This window comes from Perognathus longimembris, chromosome 11 (genome assembly GCF_023159225.1).
Source record: "Perognathus longimembris pacificus isolate PPM17 chromosome 11, ASM2315922v1, whole genome shotgun sequence".
Classification (NCBI taxonomy): Eukaryota; Metazoa; Chordata; class Mammalia; order Rodentia; family Heteromyidae; genus Perognathus; species Perognathus longimembris.
Window position 1 is genome coordinate 50,341,752 of NC_063171.1, and position 21,720 is coordinate 50,363,471.

Genomic DNA, 21,720 nt, shown 5'->3' on the forward strand with positions numbered 1-21,720 from the left:
CCAGCTGTTAGAGGTATACCTCAATGGTAGAACACTTGCCTAGCATACAAGGCCCTGGGCTCAAGTCCACAGAAACAAGGAAACGATAAAACAAAAGCAAAAGCTCTTTCTACTCTATGACATTATAAATTTATTGCTCTTACTAATAAAATATGTTATCTTTAAGTACTTTTATAAAGGAGTTGCTACTTACATCTGATCACTGTCACCCCTTTCAACATTTTCAACCAGCCCTCCTAATCTACTCCTTGCCTCCCTTGATTTTCTTAATTTTGTAGGATAGATATTAAATTTCTTACTGTAGTAAGCCCCCCTTCACCTCTTCATTCATCTAGCCCTCTCCCCCTAGAATCTACTCCTTCCCTTTTCAAGTATGCATTACCTGGTGCTTATTGTGTTGAACTTTGACTTTGCCTTTCTAAGGAATAAAGTTTTAAAGTTCTGAACACATTCATATGAAAGGTAAGTAATTCCTCATGAAACTTGGAGTTTCTGATTTTTGAATGGTTAGGCCATGGATGTATTTCTGTTCATATATCTGTGCATCACCCTAGTCTAGAGTAGTGGTACCAGGAGCAGTTGGACTTAAATATTGCTTCAGTGAATAAATATAGACAAGATAGCTCTATTATTTCTTTAAACATTGGAAGAAAAACATTGAACTTTAGAACAGTCATCATGTCTTGTTTATGTTTTTTCATTTGAAATACAAATTTTATTATGTGAGAAATATGAGGTTTCTTTCTCCTTGCAACTCATTTTAGTCACTGTTGGTGCTAAATGTAAACAGTTAAAGCCAAAGGCATTGATACTGTGTGCCTGTGGGTCACTACATTTCTTAGCCTTAGGCCCAACATGAAAACAGTCAGGAAGCTGGAAATTATTAGTCAGGGAGCTTAAGATCCACCCACATCTGTCTTCAGTCTTCTGCTCTCCATGGTCTTGCCCATCTGTAATCCTTTCCTTACTTACACAAGTCACAAGGCTGAACCAAAGTCATAGAAGGGAATGTGTAAGGTATGACTAATTTAAACTAATTATGAATTTGACTGCTCTTCCTCATGGTAAAACAATAATGTTTTCTTGAAAGTATTTTACACATTAATCAAAAACATGTTTGTATTTAAAGCCGTTCACTTGCAAATTTAGGTGCCTTTATAGAATTAACTACATGTTCCTTACTTAGGATTTACAGTTGTGATTAATAATTATTTAGGATTAAAAAGTTAGGATTTATCTGTAATTTATCCATAATTAGCCAACTGTCGAGGACATAGTTCAATAGCTATGGGAATTTTCAATATCCTTATAGAACTCATGCAAAAGAAAATCATTCGTTATCTGGGCACCAGCACTGGTAACTCACGCCTGTAATCCTAGTTATTCAGGAGACTGAGATCTCAGGATCACAATTCAACACTAGCCCAGGCAGGGAAGTCCATGAGAGTCTTATGTCCAATGAACCACCAGAAAACAAGAAGTGCCCCTGTGGCTCAAGTGGTAGAGCACTAGCCTTGAGTTGAAGAGCTCAGGAACAGGCCCCAGGTGCAGAGTTCAAGCCTCACAACCAACAAAGAAAAAGAAAACAATAAAATCATTTGTTATTAACCTTGGTTATGTGAAGGAAAAAAAATGAAATAAATGGCAAGTGGATTTCTTTCTCCTGCACTAAATCTTCCATTCTCAAAAGAAACTTTCACCATCTCTGTGAAGTTTAATATATTGGGCTACTTGTTGTATAAGGCTTGGAAATTAAATGTGGTGTTTATGGAAACGTTTTCCTTTCCATATTCCTTGATGGGCATATAAATAGTTAAATGATTACCAACTTGAATAAATATTTCTTTCTTACTCTGACTCATTTTTTTTTCTGCTAGATTTTCCTGAAGTTAAAAGAGGGCAATTTTATCACTAATTGTCCTCATTCTAACTCTGAGTATTCTATTCCCCTCTCCACCCAATTTTTTAGCATCATCCTTTTTCTTTCCTATAAGATTAATATAGTATAGTTGTCTCTACCATAGCAGTGCACTAGTTAGAGGAAATGAGAGCCAATTCCCTGGGAGTTTGGGAGTTGGACTAGTGAGTTGAGGCCAAATACCACCCTTGGAAAGAAAGGGGAGAGGAAAAAATTTAGTATACAATCTATCAGCAAGAATGTGACATCCATGCAGGCCATCAGTATAGCAATCATTCTAAGGTAATCAGATACCAAAATGGTGAAAATAAATATATAGAAAGAACTGAAAGCATTAGCACTTAGAAGATGGAGAAGTACAAACTAAGAAGAGCAAGAAAAATTTAATGTATAAATCAAATTATGTATTGTCTACAACTCTATCCACTCATAACTTATACTAGAGTTTCCTTATTGTATTATAATGCATTAAAACTTATGTCACTGACCTGCTAATCATCCTTTCCTCACTAGGCATTAAGGCTAGCTTCCGAACCAGGGAACCTGATGGGCTGATTGTCTTTGCTGCATCACCTGGCAACCAGGAAGAGTATTTTGCATTGCAGTTGAAGAATGGCCGTCCTTATTTTCTCTTTGATCCTCAGGTATATTATTAATCATGATAGTTGTTATTTCTGAGAGCATACCAGTTGTCAGATATTGAGGTATTTGTTTGCATGTTCAATCTTTATCAGAAACCCATAAGGTGGTAGGTACAAGTACAATTATTATCCCATGTGACTAAGGAAAATTTCCAAATTGAGATGACGTTCTCACAGCTAAAATAGCAGAGCTAAGTTTCAAACCTGTAGTCTATAAATTGTAGGTGCTACTTTATAATAATGCTTAGAAAACGTAGATAAATTTGATCAGATCTATTTTTACTTACCTTGAGAGAAAAAATATTTTTGTTTTCCTTCTTCTTTTTATTCTCCAGGGGCAGAAAGGCTTCTTAGTGTCTTGATAAGAGTCTGATAACTCTTTATCTAGTTACTGGAATACCTCATTATTAAGACGTTCTACTTGCAGCTTCTTAAGGGATGCTAAGAGATGGGCAGGATGTAGGCAAAGATAAGTAGCATCACACCTAAGCAGATTCAGCACCCATGCCCACAGAGACAGCCAAAGATACAGCCATCACACATGGCAAGGCACTTGGTGATGGGAGGAGGTTACAGCACATTAAAATAGATCCAAGTATAGAACTGAAAATATTATTTTTCTCAGTTGAAATATGGAAGGAGATAATTAGAGGGACTGTTAAGCCTCAGATTGTTAGACTGCAAGACAATATCATTCAAAAGTACATGATAAAAATATATGAAAAAAATTAAAAGATACTACCAATGTAGATACTGTAGTAGTTAAAATAACAATAGCTAGGTCCTGGTATATAATCCTAGCTACTTAGGAAGGAGAGATCTGAAGAGCATGGTTCTAAGCCAGACTGGGCAAGAAAATTCATGAGATTTGTGCCTCCAATTAACTACCAAAAAGCTGGAAGTGGAGCTGTAGCTTAAGTGGTAGAGCACTAGCCTTGAGCAAAAATCTCAGGGACAATGTACAGGACCAGTGCAAAATAAAAGTATAACAAAAATAATATAGGTTTGAACCCATTATTATCATAAAAATATAGTAATAAATTTAAAACATACTAAATTAAAATAAGAATAGAGTTTCAAAATAAAACAAAAAATACATGCATAATGCAATACAAGGGGCTAAGAGAAAATAGCTTAAAATATAAATAGGAGAAAATAGATGATTTCAGAAAAAATGATTATAAATTTACTGGAAGAATTTAGCAAGTTCCTATAAAGAGTAGGTGAACACTTGATGTCTATGTCCTAGGCATTACTGTATGTGTGCCACGTCTATGTAAATGTTAACATCCAGCTGTACCTTTCTCAATAATTCCATCTTTTTGCAAGTGAAGAATGTGAGCCAGAAGTAAATTAATTTTTTCCATAGTAACAATTAGTCAGTCATCTACGAAGACCTTGAGGCAAACCTTCTATACAAAAAAGAAAGATATTTTTCACTATTTAGAGCTTCAGAGAAAATGCATTAGAGAACATGCACCAGAGAACAATATTCCAACAAGGCTTTTGAACAAAAAAGTGAAAAATAAGAGAATTCAAAGTACAGAAAAGAAAAGCAGAGATGAATAATAAGCTTAGCAATGTTAAGTTAAACCTAAATATTTAATGACACAGTGACTAAAGCTTTGTTCTCCTGTGCCAAATAAGAATCTTGTAAATAGGTGAAAAAATAAAGGAAGGACAGGAAAAAATATATCACAGCAAAGCAAATCTGAAAATATAATTGGAGAGCTGAGAGAAGGAGTTAAAAGAGTAGATTGTAAGGTTTTAAAAATATCATCTTAGTCAATGGAGGCAGAACAGGAAAAGACCATAATGATATTATCCTTGTCATAAAAAAACAAGTAAACTATTTCATTTTAAACCTTGTGAAAAAACAAATGGGTTATGGGCAGGATGAAGTGTTCCCAAGGACACCCACATGAGCATGGTGAAGAAAAGGAGATAATGCAAAATTGTGACAATATGGACAAGATGGAGAGGCAAAGAAACAGTATTGTTTAGAAGAATGTGGATTAAAAAACAACCCTGGGTTTTTTTTCCCTCTCAACCTATTAATATCTAAAAATATTTGAGAAACCAGATGGAGAAATATCTCAGCCATATAAACCCTTCTTTATAGAGCTTTAAAGTACATGGATGAGGTCCTATTAGTGAGCTCATTTCATTCTCTAAGCAACCTTTTGAGTAAGGTTTTTTTCATCCCCACCTTAAACCAAGTGGCTTCAATAGCATGATGCAGTGGTTGAGTGATGGAATATCCCTGAGTTTATTTGTTTCATCATCTGCAACTTTGTTAAAAAAATGTATTATCCTCCAAACAGCAATGGCTAAAGAATACAGAACTGGGAAAATGAACAAGATATCCTCCCTTGAAAACACTGACCATAGGTTATTCAACTCAGAGGTTGAGTATGCAGTGAGCACAGCGATGCATACCCACACTTGCACACTCTCTGTAAACATGAGGCAATATGTGTGGAAAATTCAAATGTGAAGCCTGCAGGTCTAAAGTATGATGGTCATCTCTTCTGACAAATGTCTGAGAGATGTAATACTTTAAGGATATGGTTTCATAGAGTAAGTAAGTCAAACCACCTTTTGCCCTACTCAGGCAAAGTGTTATAATCCTTAGAATGCCTGCCAGGAAACCGAGAGACGCATCTTTTCCATCTCCTTTATGATGCAATAGACAGGTTGGTGCATAGCTCAGTGAAAGAGTCCAGGGCCCCATTCACCAGGCTTTGCCTATCATTTCTGTCCCCTTAGTCTCTTTCAAGAATTTCCACTTATACCTTTCCCAACTGTGCTGTCCTTGTCCTGCATAGCCAAATTCCAAATGTATATACATAGCTGATAGCGGCCAGCCAAGAACTAATAAGATTGTTTCAAACAATCTTTCCCCACAAGGCCAAAATAATTAAATAAATAAACATAAAACTGCATGTGTTTTCAGTTCAGTGACAATTAATTTACTTTTTGAAAAGCAAGGTATTAGTGGAGCAGAATTGCCTTAGGGTATATTTGGGGAAATATAATCAGATACATTATATATGGTCAGGATGCAATCTATAAAACAATGACCTCAAATTAGCAAAGACTGTGTCCTTCTTTACCTCCAAGGAATTTGTATCTAATGCAGGTTAACTGGGCACATTTGCTCATCGAATACTAAGGACCCTACTTATTTTGAAACAATAGTTGAACTGAGATTTAAAAAAAGTTGATAAAGATTTTCATTATTCTCATTTGGGATAGAAAAATACATATAGCTTCTTTTTGTACAAAGTTAGCACTACACCACTTTTCTTTCCTTTTACTGGTCAGGAGGCTTGAGCTGTGGGCATGGGCATTGTCCCTACGCTTTTGTGTCCAAAGCTAATACTGTACCACTTGAATCATAGCTCTGCTTCTGGCTTTTTGTTGTTAGTTGAAGATCAGTCTCAGGGACTTTCCTACTTAGGCAGGCTTTGAACCTAGATCCTCAGATCTCAGTTTACAGAGTATCTAGGATTACAGATGAGCCGTTGGTTCCACCTCCCCGAGCTATGCTGATTTGAAATAAGTGTAGAAGGTTTTTATTTTTTAATGTCTCTTATTAGAAATAAGGGTATTTATACTTTAATTACTTAGGTATCATTCGAATCCAGTTTTCTTCCCATCTGTTTTTAAATATATCATTTTAGTGAATAGTTGTGCTCAACACACAGGTCATGATGTGCTTAATGTGTCTTCTTCTTTTCTTTGGGTTTGAACTCAAGGCTTCATGCTTGCCAGGCAAGCATTCTGCCACTAAGCCATTCCTGTAGACATTTGATGGCTGGGATTTCTGTCTGTTTGTTTTGACATGGAGCCCTGCTTCCTGCTAGTGCTTGTGCCTGGACCAGAATTCTCCTATTGTAGCAGTGATGGAAGCACTAACCCCATGCCCAGTTTCTCCAACTGAGGTGAAGTCTTATGGACTTTTCTATCCTTGCTGGCCTGGAAATGCTATCTATCTGATCTCAACCTCCCAGGTTACCACCACATCTAGTTACCCATGGAAAAGGGCCTTAGATGTATACCAAAGATGGCTTTGAACCATGGTGCTCCAGATCTCAGCCTCCCAAATAACTAGGATGGCAATTATGAGCCACTGGTGCCTAGTTTTAATATGTCTCTCATGTCTTACTGTGCAGTTGAATGAGGACAAAGTCTATAGCTGTTTTGTTCACAAATACATTGCTAGAACTCAATACAATCAATGAAACACAAAAAAGCCCTAATATCTTGATAGATTTACTGGTTAATTGATAACTATTGCTAAAATACTACTAACTCAAAATCAAAGAAAATTATTCATTTTCTGGATTAAGAAATTCTAACCTTTCATTTAATATTTTTTTTAAATTTGACATTTACCAAAAGATAAAAAGATGATTATCTTTAAACTAAAGTTCCTGCATTTATTCAGAACAATTAAACTTTGAGTTGTGAAAGGAATATTCTCAAGAAAATTTCAAAGTTTCTATTTAACACAGTTTAAAAATAATTTTAGATCATCCTGTTCTCTTTTATTTTTAAAAATTTTAATAAACATTGAAAACTCAACTCAACTGTGAGTGTTACAGGAATAGGTATAAAATTATTCATTATTTCTTTCCATTTTCCAATATATTCAGATGAATAAAATGTTCAGGGAAAATCTGGGTCCAGATTAGCTCATGCTTGTAAACCTAAATACTGAGGCTGAAATCATGGTTTAAAGCTAGCCTTTGAAGAAAAGTCTGTGAGACTCTTATCTCCAGTTAACCACCAAAAAGGCAGTAGTGGAACTGGCTCAAATAGTAGAATGCCAACCCTTAGTGAATAAACTAAAGAGCAAGAATCCAGACCTTGAGTTCAACCGCCCCCCCCCCCCCCATACACACACAGGCTCCAGGGGCAGTGGCAAGGTTATATATTACTGATTAAACACTGGAAGCATTGTTTAGAGACACATAAGAAAAGAAAAGTTAATTGCAAACTGTGTTTTTTTGTCAGGTCTCCCCAAATAGCTTTAATCCTCTTATCCTATATTTGGTTCAGTTCCCTTTTGAATATATTTAATCAGGTGATATTTTCTGACTAGGAATAGCCCATGGTTATGACTTCAATGTTATGTGTCCAGTGACATTAAGAGAAAATTCACATCACATTCTGTTTTCCCTGAGACCAAAGCTGTGAAAACAAAATTTCTTCTGAATAAAGTCTATTTAATGTGTCTGGTATTTTATTTTCCACATGGAAAGAGAAAACTGCATGCTATGACATCAGGACTGATCAAGTAATTAGTCTTTTAACATTTGTTGAGGGAATGAATCTTAAAATCATTATGGAAACGCACTATTCCCAGTTCCTGTAAGTATTACATTAAAGCAGGTTAGGCATGGTATGGTGGTAGGATATATACTTGGATTTATCTCCAATAAACATGATTTTTAAGCCATCGAACTACTAATGCTTCACATTGGTGCCAAAGAAAATATGAAGAACCACTTACGCAGACACCTGATCTTAGAATGCAGCATCGTTTGTAACAATTTTAACGCTAACTAAGTACACTTTGATGAGACAGCATTTAATAAAATGCTCATTAATTTCATCATTAGCAAGGGTATGCTAAGAAGTAAGCCAGTTTCTTATGTCACGCCCAATTAGCATCCCATGCTAGTAATCCCATTAGTATTGTTGAATTCACTAATGGAAAAACTAATGGGCATGCTACTAGGGCACATTAATTGGGCACGACACCAGTTCTGGTTTTAATTATTAAACTACGATAATGAAATGTGTGTTTGTAAAATATTAAAATGTTGAAATATAGTTGGAGAAAACAAGAGTACATAAGAGAAAACAGATAGAAGGAAAATAAACTCATAAACATTCAAGGACAAGAAATATCATCATCAAATGGTTGTTTCCAGTTGACCAAGTTGTCTCTACAAGTTGGAACATTGTCCATGTGAGAATCATGGTCCTCATCCTCCTGGGAGATTAAACAGATTTTCTTTTTACATTGGTAACATGAGATTCTGTGTGTTGTAGTTACGATCTAGTACATTATGAGACCAGACAGGAGCCATTTAAATGGGTAGACTGGGCATGTTATATCAATGGAGCTACTTTAAGGATTGTACCCTGTGCAGCATATATCTTTACATGATTGTACCATATGATTGCTAGTTTTCTCTTGTGAAAAACAATATGACAATATTATTAGTTTGGTGTAATATTCCAAATGATTTTTTAATTCACCATATTTTACTGTTTATTTTTTTTTGATGTTCAAAAAGATTTTGGAATGATGTTTATCTTGCTAAATGAATCAATTTGACTAAGAAATTCATTTTCATTTATTAGTTTAGGAAGTGTTTTCTTTAATCATAGTAGTAAATGGTATTTGTGATAAAGTTGGAGTTTTTTTTCATTTAGTCTGATATGATTATTAGAACTGACTCACACTAACCATAACACACTTTAAAAGTATTCAATTTACCTTAACATGCTAAAGTGGCAGTTTGCTCTTCTCTTTCACTATTTTCTTACTCTTTACTTCCTTTTGCTAATATCTAATCTTGGTGTCTGACATTTGTGAAGTCTTAGCTATCCTAGCAACAGGTTTTTAGTTATGACAATATTACCTTAGCCAGACTGTAAATAATAGACTTCAAAAACTGTATACTATTTTTGACTCCACACTTAAGATCAATGTATTCATTACTATCTGGTTTTTAATGTGAATCTAATTTCTTTATTATTGTTTCATGAATGTAAAGGAAAACTGGTTTGCCTGAAATTTCTCTACATATAGAACAAATTGTTAGTCCCTCTTCATTTATTTATAAATTCTTATCTTCTTTTTAAATTTCTTTTTTCCATGAAAATTTGAGCCTAACATTTTAGAGTAGGAAACTTCAGTACCTTGCTTATGAATGTAACTACTTAAAACGCAACTGCCTTTGTGAGGAGGTACTTCCTTCACAATAAATTCTCCTCAGGATTGGCCACTATGGTTTTCAGAGATATACATTACTAAAATATGCAGCCTTAATCTTGTGTTCTGTTTCAAAATTTCCTAAGAGGATGATAATGTGAAAATTTTTAGTTTGATTTATAACAAATACAAAATGCTCGTTGTCTGTGTTTTTATTGAGGCATTATTCATTCACTCATTCATTCTTTCTCCTAAGAGACCATCAGTAGACTTAATGATTCATCACTTATCTAGGCCCTCAGATAGTAGATATCAACTTGAGTTCAATTTGGAAGCTTTTTTTTTTTTGGCCAGTCCTGGGCCTTGGACTCAGGGCCTGAGCACTGTCCCTGGCTTCTTCCCGCTCAAGGCTAGCACTCTGCCACTTGAGCCACAGTGCCGCTTCTGGCCGTTTTCTGTATATGTGGTGCTGGGGAATCGAACCTAGGGCCTCGTGTATCCGAGGCAGGCACTCTTGCCACTAGGCTATATCCCCAGCCCCAATTTGGAAGCTTTTTGACAGGATTATAATGTGAAAATTCTAACCTGGTTTGTTACAAATATGTAAGTTTCCAGGCAAATGTTTTTATATAAACTTTCATTCATTCATTCATTCATTCCCCTAAGGGTTCATCAGTAGAAGTTACCACAACAAATGATCGTGGGAAACAATATAATGATGGCAAATGGCATGAAATAATTGCTATTAGGTACCAGGCTTTTGGTCAGATCACTGTGGATGGACAGTATATAGGTAAGTCCTTCTTTTAGATAGATAGATAGATAGATAGATAGATAGATAGATAGATAGATAGATAGATAGATAGAGACTGATAGATGAGGTAGATAGGTATACATTCTACTGATAATGTGATAATGTTAATGTTGACTTATTTCTAGTTTCATCTACTTCTTTGTCTTTCCTCTCACCATGATTTCTATCAAACTTCACCTAAACTGTTTAATTTGTCTTTGGGATTTTCTCATAGTGATGAATTCTGGCATCCAGTTGTTCATCCATGCAGGGCTTCAGTAAAAGAAAACAATAGAGCAAAGTCACTATTGGTCATGTTCTGTATCTTATGTGTCCTCTACAACTTCCAAAGGCCTCAGTTGCCTTCTGTGTTTCTTGACCTCTGAAAGGCAAATAAACTAGAGTAAAGCAGTTATCTGAACTTAGAGATGAGAAAACCAAAGCTTGGAGAAGGTGATTTCTTTTTTGCAAATTATATAACTAATAGAATTCTTTGCATCTATATCCTGTCTTTGTATCCAACTCCTCTGCTGTGCTCAAGTAATGTTAGAAATTACAAGATTGCATGATGATGCAAGCTTTTATTTATTTAGGATCTAACTCATTTTAATGAGCTCTACTATTGTCCTAAGTCCTCTGGATACAAACAGCAAAGCAAACTTTCTCATTTACATTTTAAGGGAGTGAAGAGAATTACTGAATAAATTAATAATAAACAAATAAATAAATATTAGTATCGAGTGATAAAAAATTCTGAGAATGGAAAATCAGGGCTGGGAATACTGGCTCACACTTATGTCCTGTATGTTTAGGAGGCTGATCTTTGAGGATTCGAATTTCAAGCCAGCCAAGATACAGACTTGAAAACTTCCAAAACTAGGGTGTATAAGAGATTTGTAGGAGATCCAGAGAAATATTCTCAGAGTTTTGTTTTGAAAATGTAAGTCTAGCTTATCTGTAGGACCTCCAGTAAAGATACCAAGCAAGCTTAAGAAGTTTGAGTTCTGGGAAGAAGTGCAGATTAGAAATATCAATTGGGAGCTGTTAGCTAAGAATGATATTTAAAACCAAGAGCCCAGAGATAAGGAAGGCTACCTAGAGTGTGTTGGGTTCTAGAAACATGTGAATAAATTTCCCTTTGCACCCAAAGAAGGAGGGACTAAGGCCGTGAGCTGGATCTTCTAGAAGCCATCCCTAATCCAGGTTCCTCTGTTTTTTGCGCCTGTGGTAGTTTTTAACCCATGTCCAGCCTGGTTCTCACCCCTACGGAGACCTTTAGAAATCCACTTCTAACAAAGGGAAAAGCCCAAGAAGGAAGGAGGTCTGGATCATATCAATATCATAATGTCAGGATAATGAAGAGAATAAGTGATGGAAAGAATAGGCAGTAATATGAAAAGAGCTCCAAGACCAACTAGTGCCCCAACACTCACTAAAGGAATTTAGAGATTGTTAAATTAGTAGATAAGCGACTGATTATCCTGTTGACATTGTAATTCTCATCGGTTTTGCTATAGGTTCCTCAACCAGCCTGAATGGTAGTACAGTCATTGGAGATAACACAGGTGTCTTTGTGGGAGGGCTACCTCAAGGCTACCCCATCCTCAGAAAGGATCTGGGTGAGTACAATAAGAAGTATGTACTATCACACAAACTTGAGTCCATTTATGATGATTAGCATGTGATCCAGTAATTTCTCTATTTTTTGCACAAGAAAAGCAGACATTCTATAAGACAAAGCTAATAAAACTTGATACAAATTTTAAACAGAAAACAATTGCTCTTCAAATATATTGCTAATGTTTCTAGTTAGTTTGGTTGGTTGGTTCTTCTTACAAATCCAATGATTGTAGAATATTTTTTGTCCTAAATCCTCATTCGGGTTGGAAAGATACAGGAACAAGCCTTTCTCAGAAAGTTACAATGTATCTATGTAAATTTCACATACATGTCAGGACCCAGGTAAATATAATTTGTTCCTAGGTAGCAGTACTCTCCGAATCCTGGTTGTATATCAAACAAGTTTTTGTTAAAGTTTGGAAGAAGATGTACTGAGTTTGAGTTTTCTTCGCAGAAATGTGTCTGGAAGAGAGAGCGTTTTTACCCAATTGTCTTAAGATATGTGCTGTGCAAAGGCATCCCTCGCATTTAGTCGAGCATTCCAAAATGATGTCCTGTTCTGCATCCTTGGGGAAGTGCATGGCCTGAGGGACACATGCTATGTTTTCTTGTTGATGTTTTCCTTGCTTTCTCAGTTTTCTCTCCACTTCCTATTATCCAAGATTTGCTGTGCTTCTATATCTCACATATACCTGGTCTCGAGTGTTCCAAATTTAAGATCAACTCTGATTCTCAGTCCTAAAAAAAAACAAACAAACAGTAGTTGCTATTGCACTAGATGTTTGAAGTATCAGAAAAAGAATCCTAGGATACTTTAGCTTCCAGAATTTCTGTTAGTTGAAAAGACAATAAAAACAAGGGTTCTTTTGTTAATGTATATGCAAATATCTGTCTGGTTATAATGGGTATGATCCCGAGCTAAACATAAAATAGCTACCATTTTCTGTCTGTGATAGCAAGATATTTTCATGAAATACTAGAGGATTCCAGGAAGTAGGTAGCAAGAGCTATTGCTCCCTTTTTTCTACTTTAATAGAGATAAAACTTAATTGCTTTCAAGGAATCTTTCAGAATAGGTCATGTAATATATTATGTACATTTCTTCTTATGTTTCAACTTTGACAGAGATCACCCAAAAGGGTTTTGTGGGCTGTCTGAAGGATGTGCATTTCATGAAGAATTACAATCCCTCTGCTGTCTGGGAACCCCTGGATTGGCAGAGCTCTGAAGAGCAAGTGAATGTGTGTAACATTTGGGAGGGGTGTCCTGCTTCATTACAGGAAGGAGTTCAGTTCCTGGGATCAGGTAAGGCTATGTGTGACATATACCTTGGTGATTGCCTCAACTTGTGTTAGTCAGCTTCTCTTTACTGTTATAAATCAATTGTTGAAGGCGAAAGCTTTAGGTTGGCTAACACACGTGGAGGTTCTAGTCCATGATTTGTTGGTCCTGTGGCCTCAGGTTTATGCACACAAAGCAGAAAAACATAGTTAGATTATGGGCAAAATTAGGGAGTAAAAGAGAAAAGAGTGTCCTGGTTTCATGATCCCTTTTCATTGGTATACCTTCAGCGATCTAGGCCCTGCCTCTCAGGGATTCTACTACCTTCCCATTACCCTGCCCTATAAAAAGAGCTGCTAACACACAGGACTCTGTGAAAAATTGAAAACCTTAACTATAGCAATGCATGTTTTACTTGGGGCACAATTTAATTGCCCTGTTCAATTTACTTTGACCTCATGTGAAACTAGGGTCACAGCAGTGCCTATTTATGGTACCCGAATACAGTTCCAAAATATCCAGTATATATTATAACAACTACAAATATGTATCTATATGTCATAATTCTAATGATCTATACACTTCTTGGTTTAGTTATTAATTAAAAATATTTGTTTGTAAACAAGATGTTTGTAAAACAGAATGATGTTTCAAAGACTGGGGGTATACAACAAGTGCTAGAACACCTGCCTACCATGAACAAAGCCCTCAGTAGAAATCTCAGTACCACTACCAGATTGATTCTAGATTGACTCATAAATAACTATTTCACTCATGATGCAGATAATTATGTAGGTAAGCAATACTCCTGGAGTGTAAAATTTCAGCTACATCAGGAGTTAAGTAGGTCATTAAGGGAGAGCTAGTGAAAAGATCCATCCGTGGGATGACAAAGGTGGGAATGGTGGACGTTAGTAATAGGTGAGGTCTAGGGCCCTGGTCTTCATCTCAGCCAGGTCCTTTCCCTAATGGCCACCAGGAAAGGGAGGTAGAATGGAAAATATTAGATTGGTGAACATGGGTGGTTCTTCAAATGAGAGCCCACCTCAGTCTTCTATGTCGTTTATCTGTTTGGTTATACAATTAAACTGTTGTCATAATAGAAAAGCCTCTAGGAGTAACAGTATAGTGATCTGGGTACACATTTGTTATTAAAGTCATTATTTTGAGCTTTTCAGTCAACACAACTATATATGGTGAAGACTTTTATGAAACACTAATTGTCTTAGATGATGCAGATTGTCACATAACATCAAGAGAAGATTGCTTCCTCTTCAAAGGTCTGCCAAGGGACTGGGAATATGGCCCAGTGGTAAAGTGCTCACCTCATATACATGAAGCCCTGGGTTCAATTCCCCAGCACCACATATATAGAAAATGGCCAGAAGTGGCGCTGTGGCTCAAGTGTCAGAGGGCTAGTTTTGAGCAAAAAGAAGCCAGGGACAGTGCTTAGGCCCTGAGTCCAAGCCCAGGACTGGCAACAAACAAACAAACAAAAGTTCTGCCGAGTTCATTCTGCTACTTCTAATAAAATTGCAAGAAGGGTTTCATAGCATTCACTTGCATGTCCTGTGGGGTCATGACATGATGACAGTTTATGTCCTGGATTTAGGACATTCCCATGTGGCTGGATCGGTGCTAACATGTACATACTCCTGTCTGTCAAGGGTTCCTGGAACTTCACTCAAATATATTTCATGGTGGGATAGAATTTGAGATCTCCCTGAAGTTCAGAACTGACCAGTTAAATGGATTGCTGCTTTTCATTTACAACGAAGATGGATCCGACTATATGGCCGTATGTGAATGAATTTCATTAAGTTGACTTTAAAATATTAGACCCAAATTTGAAAGGGCTAACCCATGTCTTGGCATAATGTTGAATGGTGGATTCTTTCCTGACTCACTTCTATTTGCATTCTTTACCCTCAAGTAATTTTTAGTTGCAGAGCCTTTGAAATGTTCAAAATGCTTCATAGACCTCTGGTATTTTTTAAAACTAGAATTAGCTCTGTGAAAATTGTAATTTTAGAGAAACAGACTAGATACAAGGAATTAAAATCTAATTTTGTTTCTGAATATATGAAAATTGTCATTTCTTTCATTATCTTTAGATATGGGGCCAAAGGCATATGTCTATATATTCATACATATATGAATGTATGTACATTTACACACACACACACACACACATATTCTTACACTCAAGCCATCAACTGTGGTGACATTGAGATTCCCATGTTTCTCATTTTCTACCAGTCTTCAGACTGGCCACTCCACACCACTGCAAAAGAGTTATCTAAATTTGTTAGTGCCTCTCACACTCCCAACACAACAGATATTTTTATTCCTGTATTTGATGCCTATTAAACACTCTCTTAAATAAAAAAACCAGTCTCTTTTCTACCTCCTTTCCAAACTTTCTATTGATTTTCATTAAGTCTATCTACTTGCATTAAATCCTTCTACTTTCCCCAAGATTATTGTTCTTTTAAACAATTCTCCTCTACCTTTCCCCTTTAAATACTGGCCTTATTAAAGGCTACATCCACCACTACCACCACCACTACCACACCACACACACACACACACACACACACACACACACACACACACACACACACACCATTTTGTTCAACCTTCTCCATTAAAAAGTCTCTTCTGATTATTTTCATGTTCCAAACTTAGTATGTTTGCAATGAGTACATTCTTCTGCAGCAGCAGCCTCCAGACCAGTCTTCCTTTTGAATGTTTTTAATTTGGTGATTATAGTAAAATATTCCAATTACTCCAACATTGTGATGGTACCTGTGACTCTTTTCATTTATCTGATATACTCATCTATTAATTTAGTCCTGACACGTTGTTTTTGTAAAGTACTTCTTTGGTTGACTTGCCTCTATTACTATCATCATTGCCCTTATTTTAATAACTTTCAGAAATTTTCCACATGTTTACTGATTACTTAGTTTATTTAGCATACTTAACATACTTCTAATGGCTGGCATGGTTAACTTTTGATACAAGATAACAATGGAAAAAATATGCTTTCTGTTGTCAGATAAAAGAAGAGAAAGATGAACTTTTTCTATACTGCTTAAAATCCTCCAAAAATCTGCCCCCTATCTACTTAGTAAGAGTCTAACCTCCCACCAACCTTTGTAGTCTCTCTTACTTAACATTTTAACTTTCTTTAAACCTAAATTCCCCATAGTGTTATGACTGTTAAATTCCCTCTTAGAAGGACCGTTTACAAACCTTACTCTCATTCTTTCCTGATTCCTAGGGAGTGGAAGGGCCATCTATTTTCTGTTCCTATGGTAACCCATCACAACCTTGGTTATCATTTACCCCACATGCTCACCTCTGCTTCTAATGTGATGTTTGGGAACTGCCTTTGTCTTAAAATATCAGACATATGAACATCATGAAGAACCTTATATTTATGGAATGAAGGTTATTGTCTGCTTGCCTGGAAGACTTCATAAAGATGATATTTACATAGAAAATATAATAGTTAATCTGATCTGATTTAAATTTTCAACTGTCCCAGGCTGCTGATTTGACTTATAAAACCCATTTTAAAAAATAGTAAGAGAAGTATCATGTAACATTTCAAAGGACATCATAGAATTGTATTTCCTTTCCTATGGAAATTTGGATAATATCTGCTCATATTAGAAAATGAAGCATAAATCTAAAAGAATACATGCAGAAGACATTATGTAAGAGAGTTAGAGTGAAGCTGAAATATTGACTCAAAATATATCTTATAGTTATGAAATTGAGTCCCCAAACCAGTCAAAATATATTTCATCAACTTAGACATTTTCATTTTCTTATTGTCTTGTCATATTTTCACCCAAATTAAATTGGCTTAGGAAGTAGTAGTTTTCTCATTTTCTAAAATCTAAGAAATAGTCATAGCTTAAGCTAGTCTGTTCTCTTCAGTAATACAGGCACTTACACTAGTACTTAATCTCTTAACTATGTTTGAAGCTAAGTATGGGCCAACATAACAACACACCATGCAGCATAATTATCACTGGGAAGGGATTTGTTTGATTCAGTGTGCCATTCTTCATGTCAATTGTAAGCTTGCAAAGTATTTCATTATGTACTTTAGTTCAGCTTAGGCTAACGTAAAATGTTTTTATAGAGTACTTTCAAGGAAATTTCTTGCTTTTCTGCAAGAAATTGACCTTCTGCTCTGTTCCACATGGCCATTTTTAGTAGTTATTTTTTCTTTCTTTTTTTTTTAAATATGAAACAGATGGAACTGAAAAATGGAGTACTGAGCCTCCATTTAAATGCCAATTTTACCCTAATACAAGTGGAGCTTTGGCTGGGTCTATCTTATTGTGATGGAAGGTGGAATAAAGCAACTATTAAAAGGGAGGGTTCCATTCTATCAGCAAGCATGAATGAAGTGGTGGAGCATTCATCAGATGCTGGAGCCCAGCCACTGCTGGTGAACTCATCTGTGTACCTGGGAGGAATCCCACAGGAGCTGAGGAACTTCTACAGACACTTGAATTTGGAGCAAGGTAAACTCCCTCTGGCGGAATTTTTGTGTCCTACAAGACCAGGCAATCTATTCAGGCAAAAGATGATACCCATTTCACTGTCATTAAGGGGCACCATGTATCCCAGAAAAAAAAAAAATCACTTTTTCAAGTAATTTTCTTTCAGTGCCACTAAAATCATCAACATATTTATTCCTACATCAGAAAATATAATTTATATATATAGTTATATATGTATCACATATATACTAGAATGCGCAAACAATTGACTGTATTTTAGGTATACATATAAATATATTTCCTCATGTTGTCTTGAAAACATATCTGATTTTGGTTTTTCTGGACACTGATCATTTTCTGTATTTAAGGTTAAAAGTTAAATTTGATTCATGTATACAACTGGGAAAAATTAATTGCATTTGTTTGTTTAACTTGGACACAAATGCTAATCTCCATGATTTTCAATAGAGTTGTCACATATACAAGTCACAGAAGAGTGAGTTTGAATTCCTAATGTGAACATTTTATACATTTTTATTATGAATAATCATCAAAGAAAGGAAGAGGCATAATACTTTTAAGTAATGCAAGCCTACCTCTTCTAGGTTTGTATGTAATTAGAGGAATTATTAACTTCAATAAAGCAGCTGGGTATGATGGCATACGTCTGTCATCGGAGCACTTCGGAGGCTTGGAGCAGGAAAACCATGAGTTTGAGTGTAGCCTGGGCTGTGTCATTGAGACCCTGGCTCAAACCAAAAACATTTGAATGTTGTATATGTGGCAGACACAATTCTGAGACCTTTATATGAAGAAAGAAGGATTTGATTCTTCATAAAAAAAATAATAATCTGGTGAGTTAGGCATTGTAACTCCATACCCCATTTTATAGTTGAGGAAACTAAAGGTGGGAGCAGAAAGTAATATGCAGCAAGTTCACATGGATCAGAAGCAGACATCCAAGCCCTGTGTCTCAGGCAACCTGGTGGCACAGTCCAGACTATTGAAAACAGCATTTGCTTTTATGGGGATTGGCCTAAGATCCTTCACTGGGAAGAGAGGGAGATCACCGTCCCCTCCAGCATGTGGACAGGCATGCTCCCATGTGGAAAATATTCTCGGTGCCTTTTAAAATCTATGTACCGTGAATGGTTAATATTTCCACGAAGCAGTCTTTGCCTATTTGGTAAGTACATAAAGATTTAAATGCCTTTGAATGGAAAATATACTGCAAGATCTAAGGAGAGTTTTAGAAGGGTAGCAGAAAGAAGTTAATGAATAACTGAGTGTAAGACAGTAATGACATTTTCAAGGCATTTAAGACGTAGCTGCAGCGAAAAATATTACTTTCCTATACAAGGGCTCCTGGATTCTCAGGTTTCTGAGGTTAGCAAGGACTAAAGAACTCTTTAGAAGAATGAGAGTATTTGATCCTGTTTACATCTCAGAGATAAAAACAAAACAACCTGCCTACTCAGCCTTCAGCTTTTGAATTATTCCTAACCAGTAACTATTGATGGTCCTAAATCCATGGAGAAAAACAAATGGAAGTGTAAGATAATGACATTGTAAACGTCAACACAGAGCCAAGGGGAATATTTTTACCTACACTAGGCCTAAGTCTATGATATTGAAAGATATTTTATTTATGATAGATACTAAATTTTTATTATTGCATGTCAGTGATTTTCAAACCCCTGATAAAATATTGAACTATGATAAGGTAGGATATGTTATGAAATGAAAATTAGCAAATATTCTTTTGTGCTAGAACTGAGTCTTGAACTCATGGCCTGTTGGCTGTCCCCTAACTTTTGTGATCACTCAGGCTGTCGCTCTTCTACTTGAGCCAAAACTCCACCCTGCCTTTTTGCTGGTTAATTGGAGAAAAGAATCTCACAGACTTTCCTTTCTAGGCTGGCTTTGAAGAGTAATTCTTAGGCCTTGGCCTCCTAAGTTGCTAGGATTGTAGACATTAGCCACTGGCACCTGGTTAATTATTATTATTATTATTATTATTATTATTATTATATACTAGTGAAGAATCAATAGAATTTTGTAACAAGGTCATTAAAATCACACAGAGTTACTTATACCTTATGATTTTGACTCAGATGCTTTGAGAGTCACTGGTCTCAATAGGAAACCAGATATTTCTGGCAGTCATCTGGAAGAATATTCATAAAGAAACAAAAGACTCATGTCCACTGAATATGTTTCTTTTAATACACAGCAATTCTAAGAGTTTTTCTGTTTTCTTTTTCTTTCTATGCTTATCCACTGGCACCTTTTTCTCAGAGGCATTATGTGGGGGTTTTATGAGTACTACCTTTCTTATCCATTAATATTGTATTCTTCCTTTGAATCAAATGTAACATTAATATTCTTCTTTGTGCTGGAAATGCTGGACAACATAATTTGCCTAAGATGTGACATGTCAGATCAGGAGAACGTGTCTTAATACATAAGTACCAGCTCATCTGTATGTAGGTTAGGTCTGACTGTGCACCCAGAAGAGAGTAAGGGAGTGAAATCAGAAATCACTGCTTTGCTTAGAAAAATGTGTTTTCCTGATTTGTCCACTTGGAGTTCTGAGTAATTTTTTTAAGCTATTTAGAAGCTTCAGGGGTGGGAAGTTAAGAAAAGTAGGGGAACTTTTTGCTTCTCATGAAAAAACTAAAAACAAAAAGAGAACTCTCAATTCCTCTCTAAAATATTTCCTTTCAGCCAGGCACTAGTGGCTCATGCCTATGATCCTAGCTACTCAGAAGACTGATATCTGAGGATTGCCATTCAAGTCAGCCCAGGCAGGAAAGTCCATGAAACTCTATCACCAGTTAACCATCACAAAACTAGAAATGGAGCTGTGGGTCAATGTGGTAGAGCGTTAGTTAGCCTTGAGCACAAAAGTTCAGGGATGGCGCCCAGGCCAACTTCAAGCTCCAGGACTGACAAAAAAAAAAAAAAAAATTGAATTCCCTTCTTCTTAGGCTATCATTCATTCAAGTCCCAAAGTCTGTCAGGGAGAGGTGGTAGATTTGAAAGAACAAAGCAAACTTGGCTTGACAGAGCAGCACATCCACTGTAAGATGGCTGTAGTGAGAAGAACTCATAGATTCCCCTGTGAAGCCTGAGGCCAGATACTATTTTTCTAGAAGGAGTGGTTATGGCTTATAAACCTCATTTAAGAAAACTATGGAGTTAGATCTTCATCTGCAAATTGATGATCTTCATCTGCAAATTGAACAGATACAGCCATCTCTGTTATATTTGCCAAATTGATGAATCTTGTGAATTCATTTTTAATGTTTGAAACTTGTAGTGAAATCTAAATCCTCTAAGATGTACCCTTTGTCTTCATTTTTGCATGTACAGTTCTGGTAGCAAAAATACATGAATATGGTGCTCCAACTGGCTCCATCATCTACCTCCAGGGACTCTTGCCATGTTGTTAGACTGAGACTCCACAAAGTCATGTGATATTTCTACCAACAGCTTTTTACATTTTTTAAAAAATCTTTTACCTTATTTATTGTCAAAGTGATCTACAGAGGGGGTTACAGTTTCATACATTAGGCAGTGAGTACATTTCTTATCAAACTTGTTACCTCCTCCCTCATTTTTCTCCCTATTTCCCCCTTCCACAATTCTCCTCTCTTCTTCTGTGAGTTGTACAGCTGGTTTGCAGCATCTAATTTTGTAAGTATTGCTATTGCATTAGTTCACCTGTCACCTTTTGTCTCTCCATGTTGATGAACCAACAGCTTTTATAAGTTTGCCAAATCTGCTTTTCTACCCATATCATTTTGTTGGTAGGAAAACACAGGCTCAGGCTGGGGATATGGCCTAGTGGCAAGAGTGCCTGCCTCATATACATGAGGCCCTGGGTTCGATTCCCCAGCACCACATATACGGAAAATGGCCAGAAGTGGCGCTGTGGCTCAAGTGGCAGAGTGCTAGCCTTGAGCAAAAAGAAGCCAGGGACA

The 21,720-nt window shown here is 36.2% G+C and overlaps 1 protein-coding gene across 1 annotated transcript in view; it reads left to right on the top strand.

The window, feature by feature from the left end:
- Positions 1-21,720, top strand: part of Ush2a (usherin) — a 618,626-nt gene that overhangs the window by 227,032 nt on the left and 369,874 nt on the right. Inside the window, exons 21-26 of the mRNA XM_048356772.1 lie at positions 2,432-2,562; positions 10,181-10,307; positions 11,825-11,926; positions 13,053-13,232; positions 14,876-15,006; positions 17,482-17,755. Coding sequence (XP_048212729.1) covers positions 2,432-2,562; positions 10,181-10,307; positions 11,825-11,926; positions 13,053-13,232; positions 14,876-15,006; positions 17,482-17,755 — 945 coding nt within the window. The remainder of the gene's footprint in view (positions 1-2,431; positions 2,563-10,180; positions 10,308-11,824; positions 11,927-13,052; positions 13,233-14,875; positions 15,007-17,481; positions 17,756-21,720) is intronic.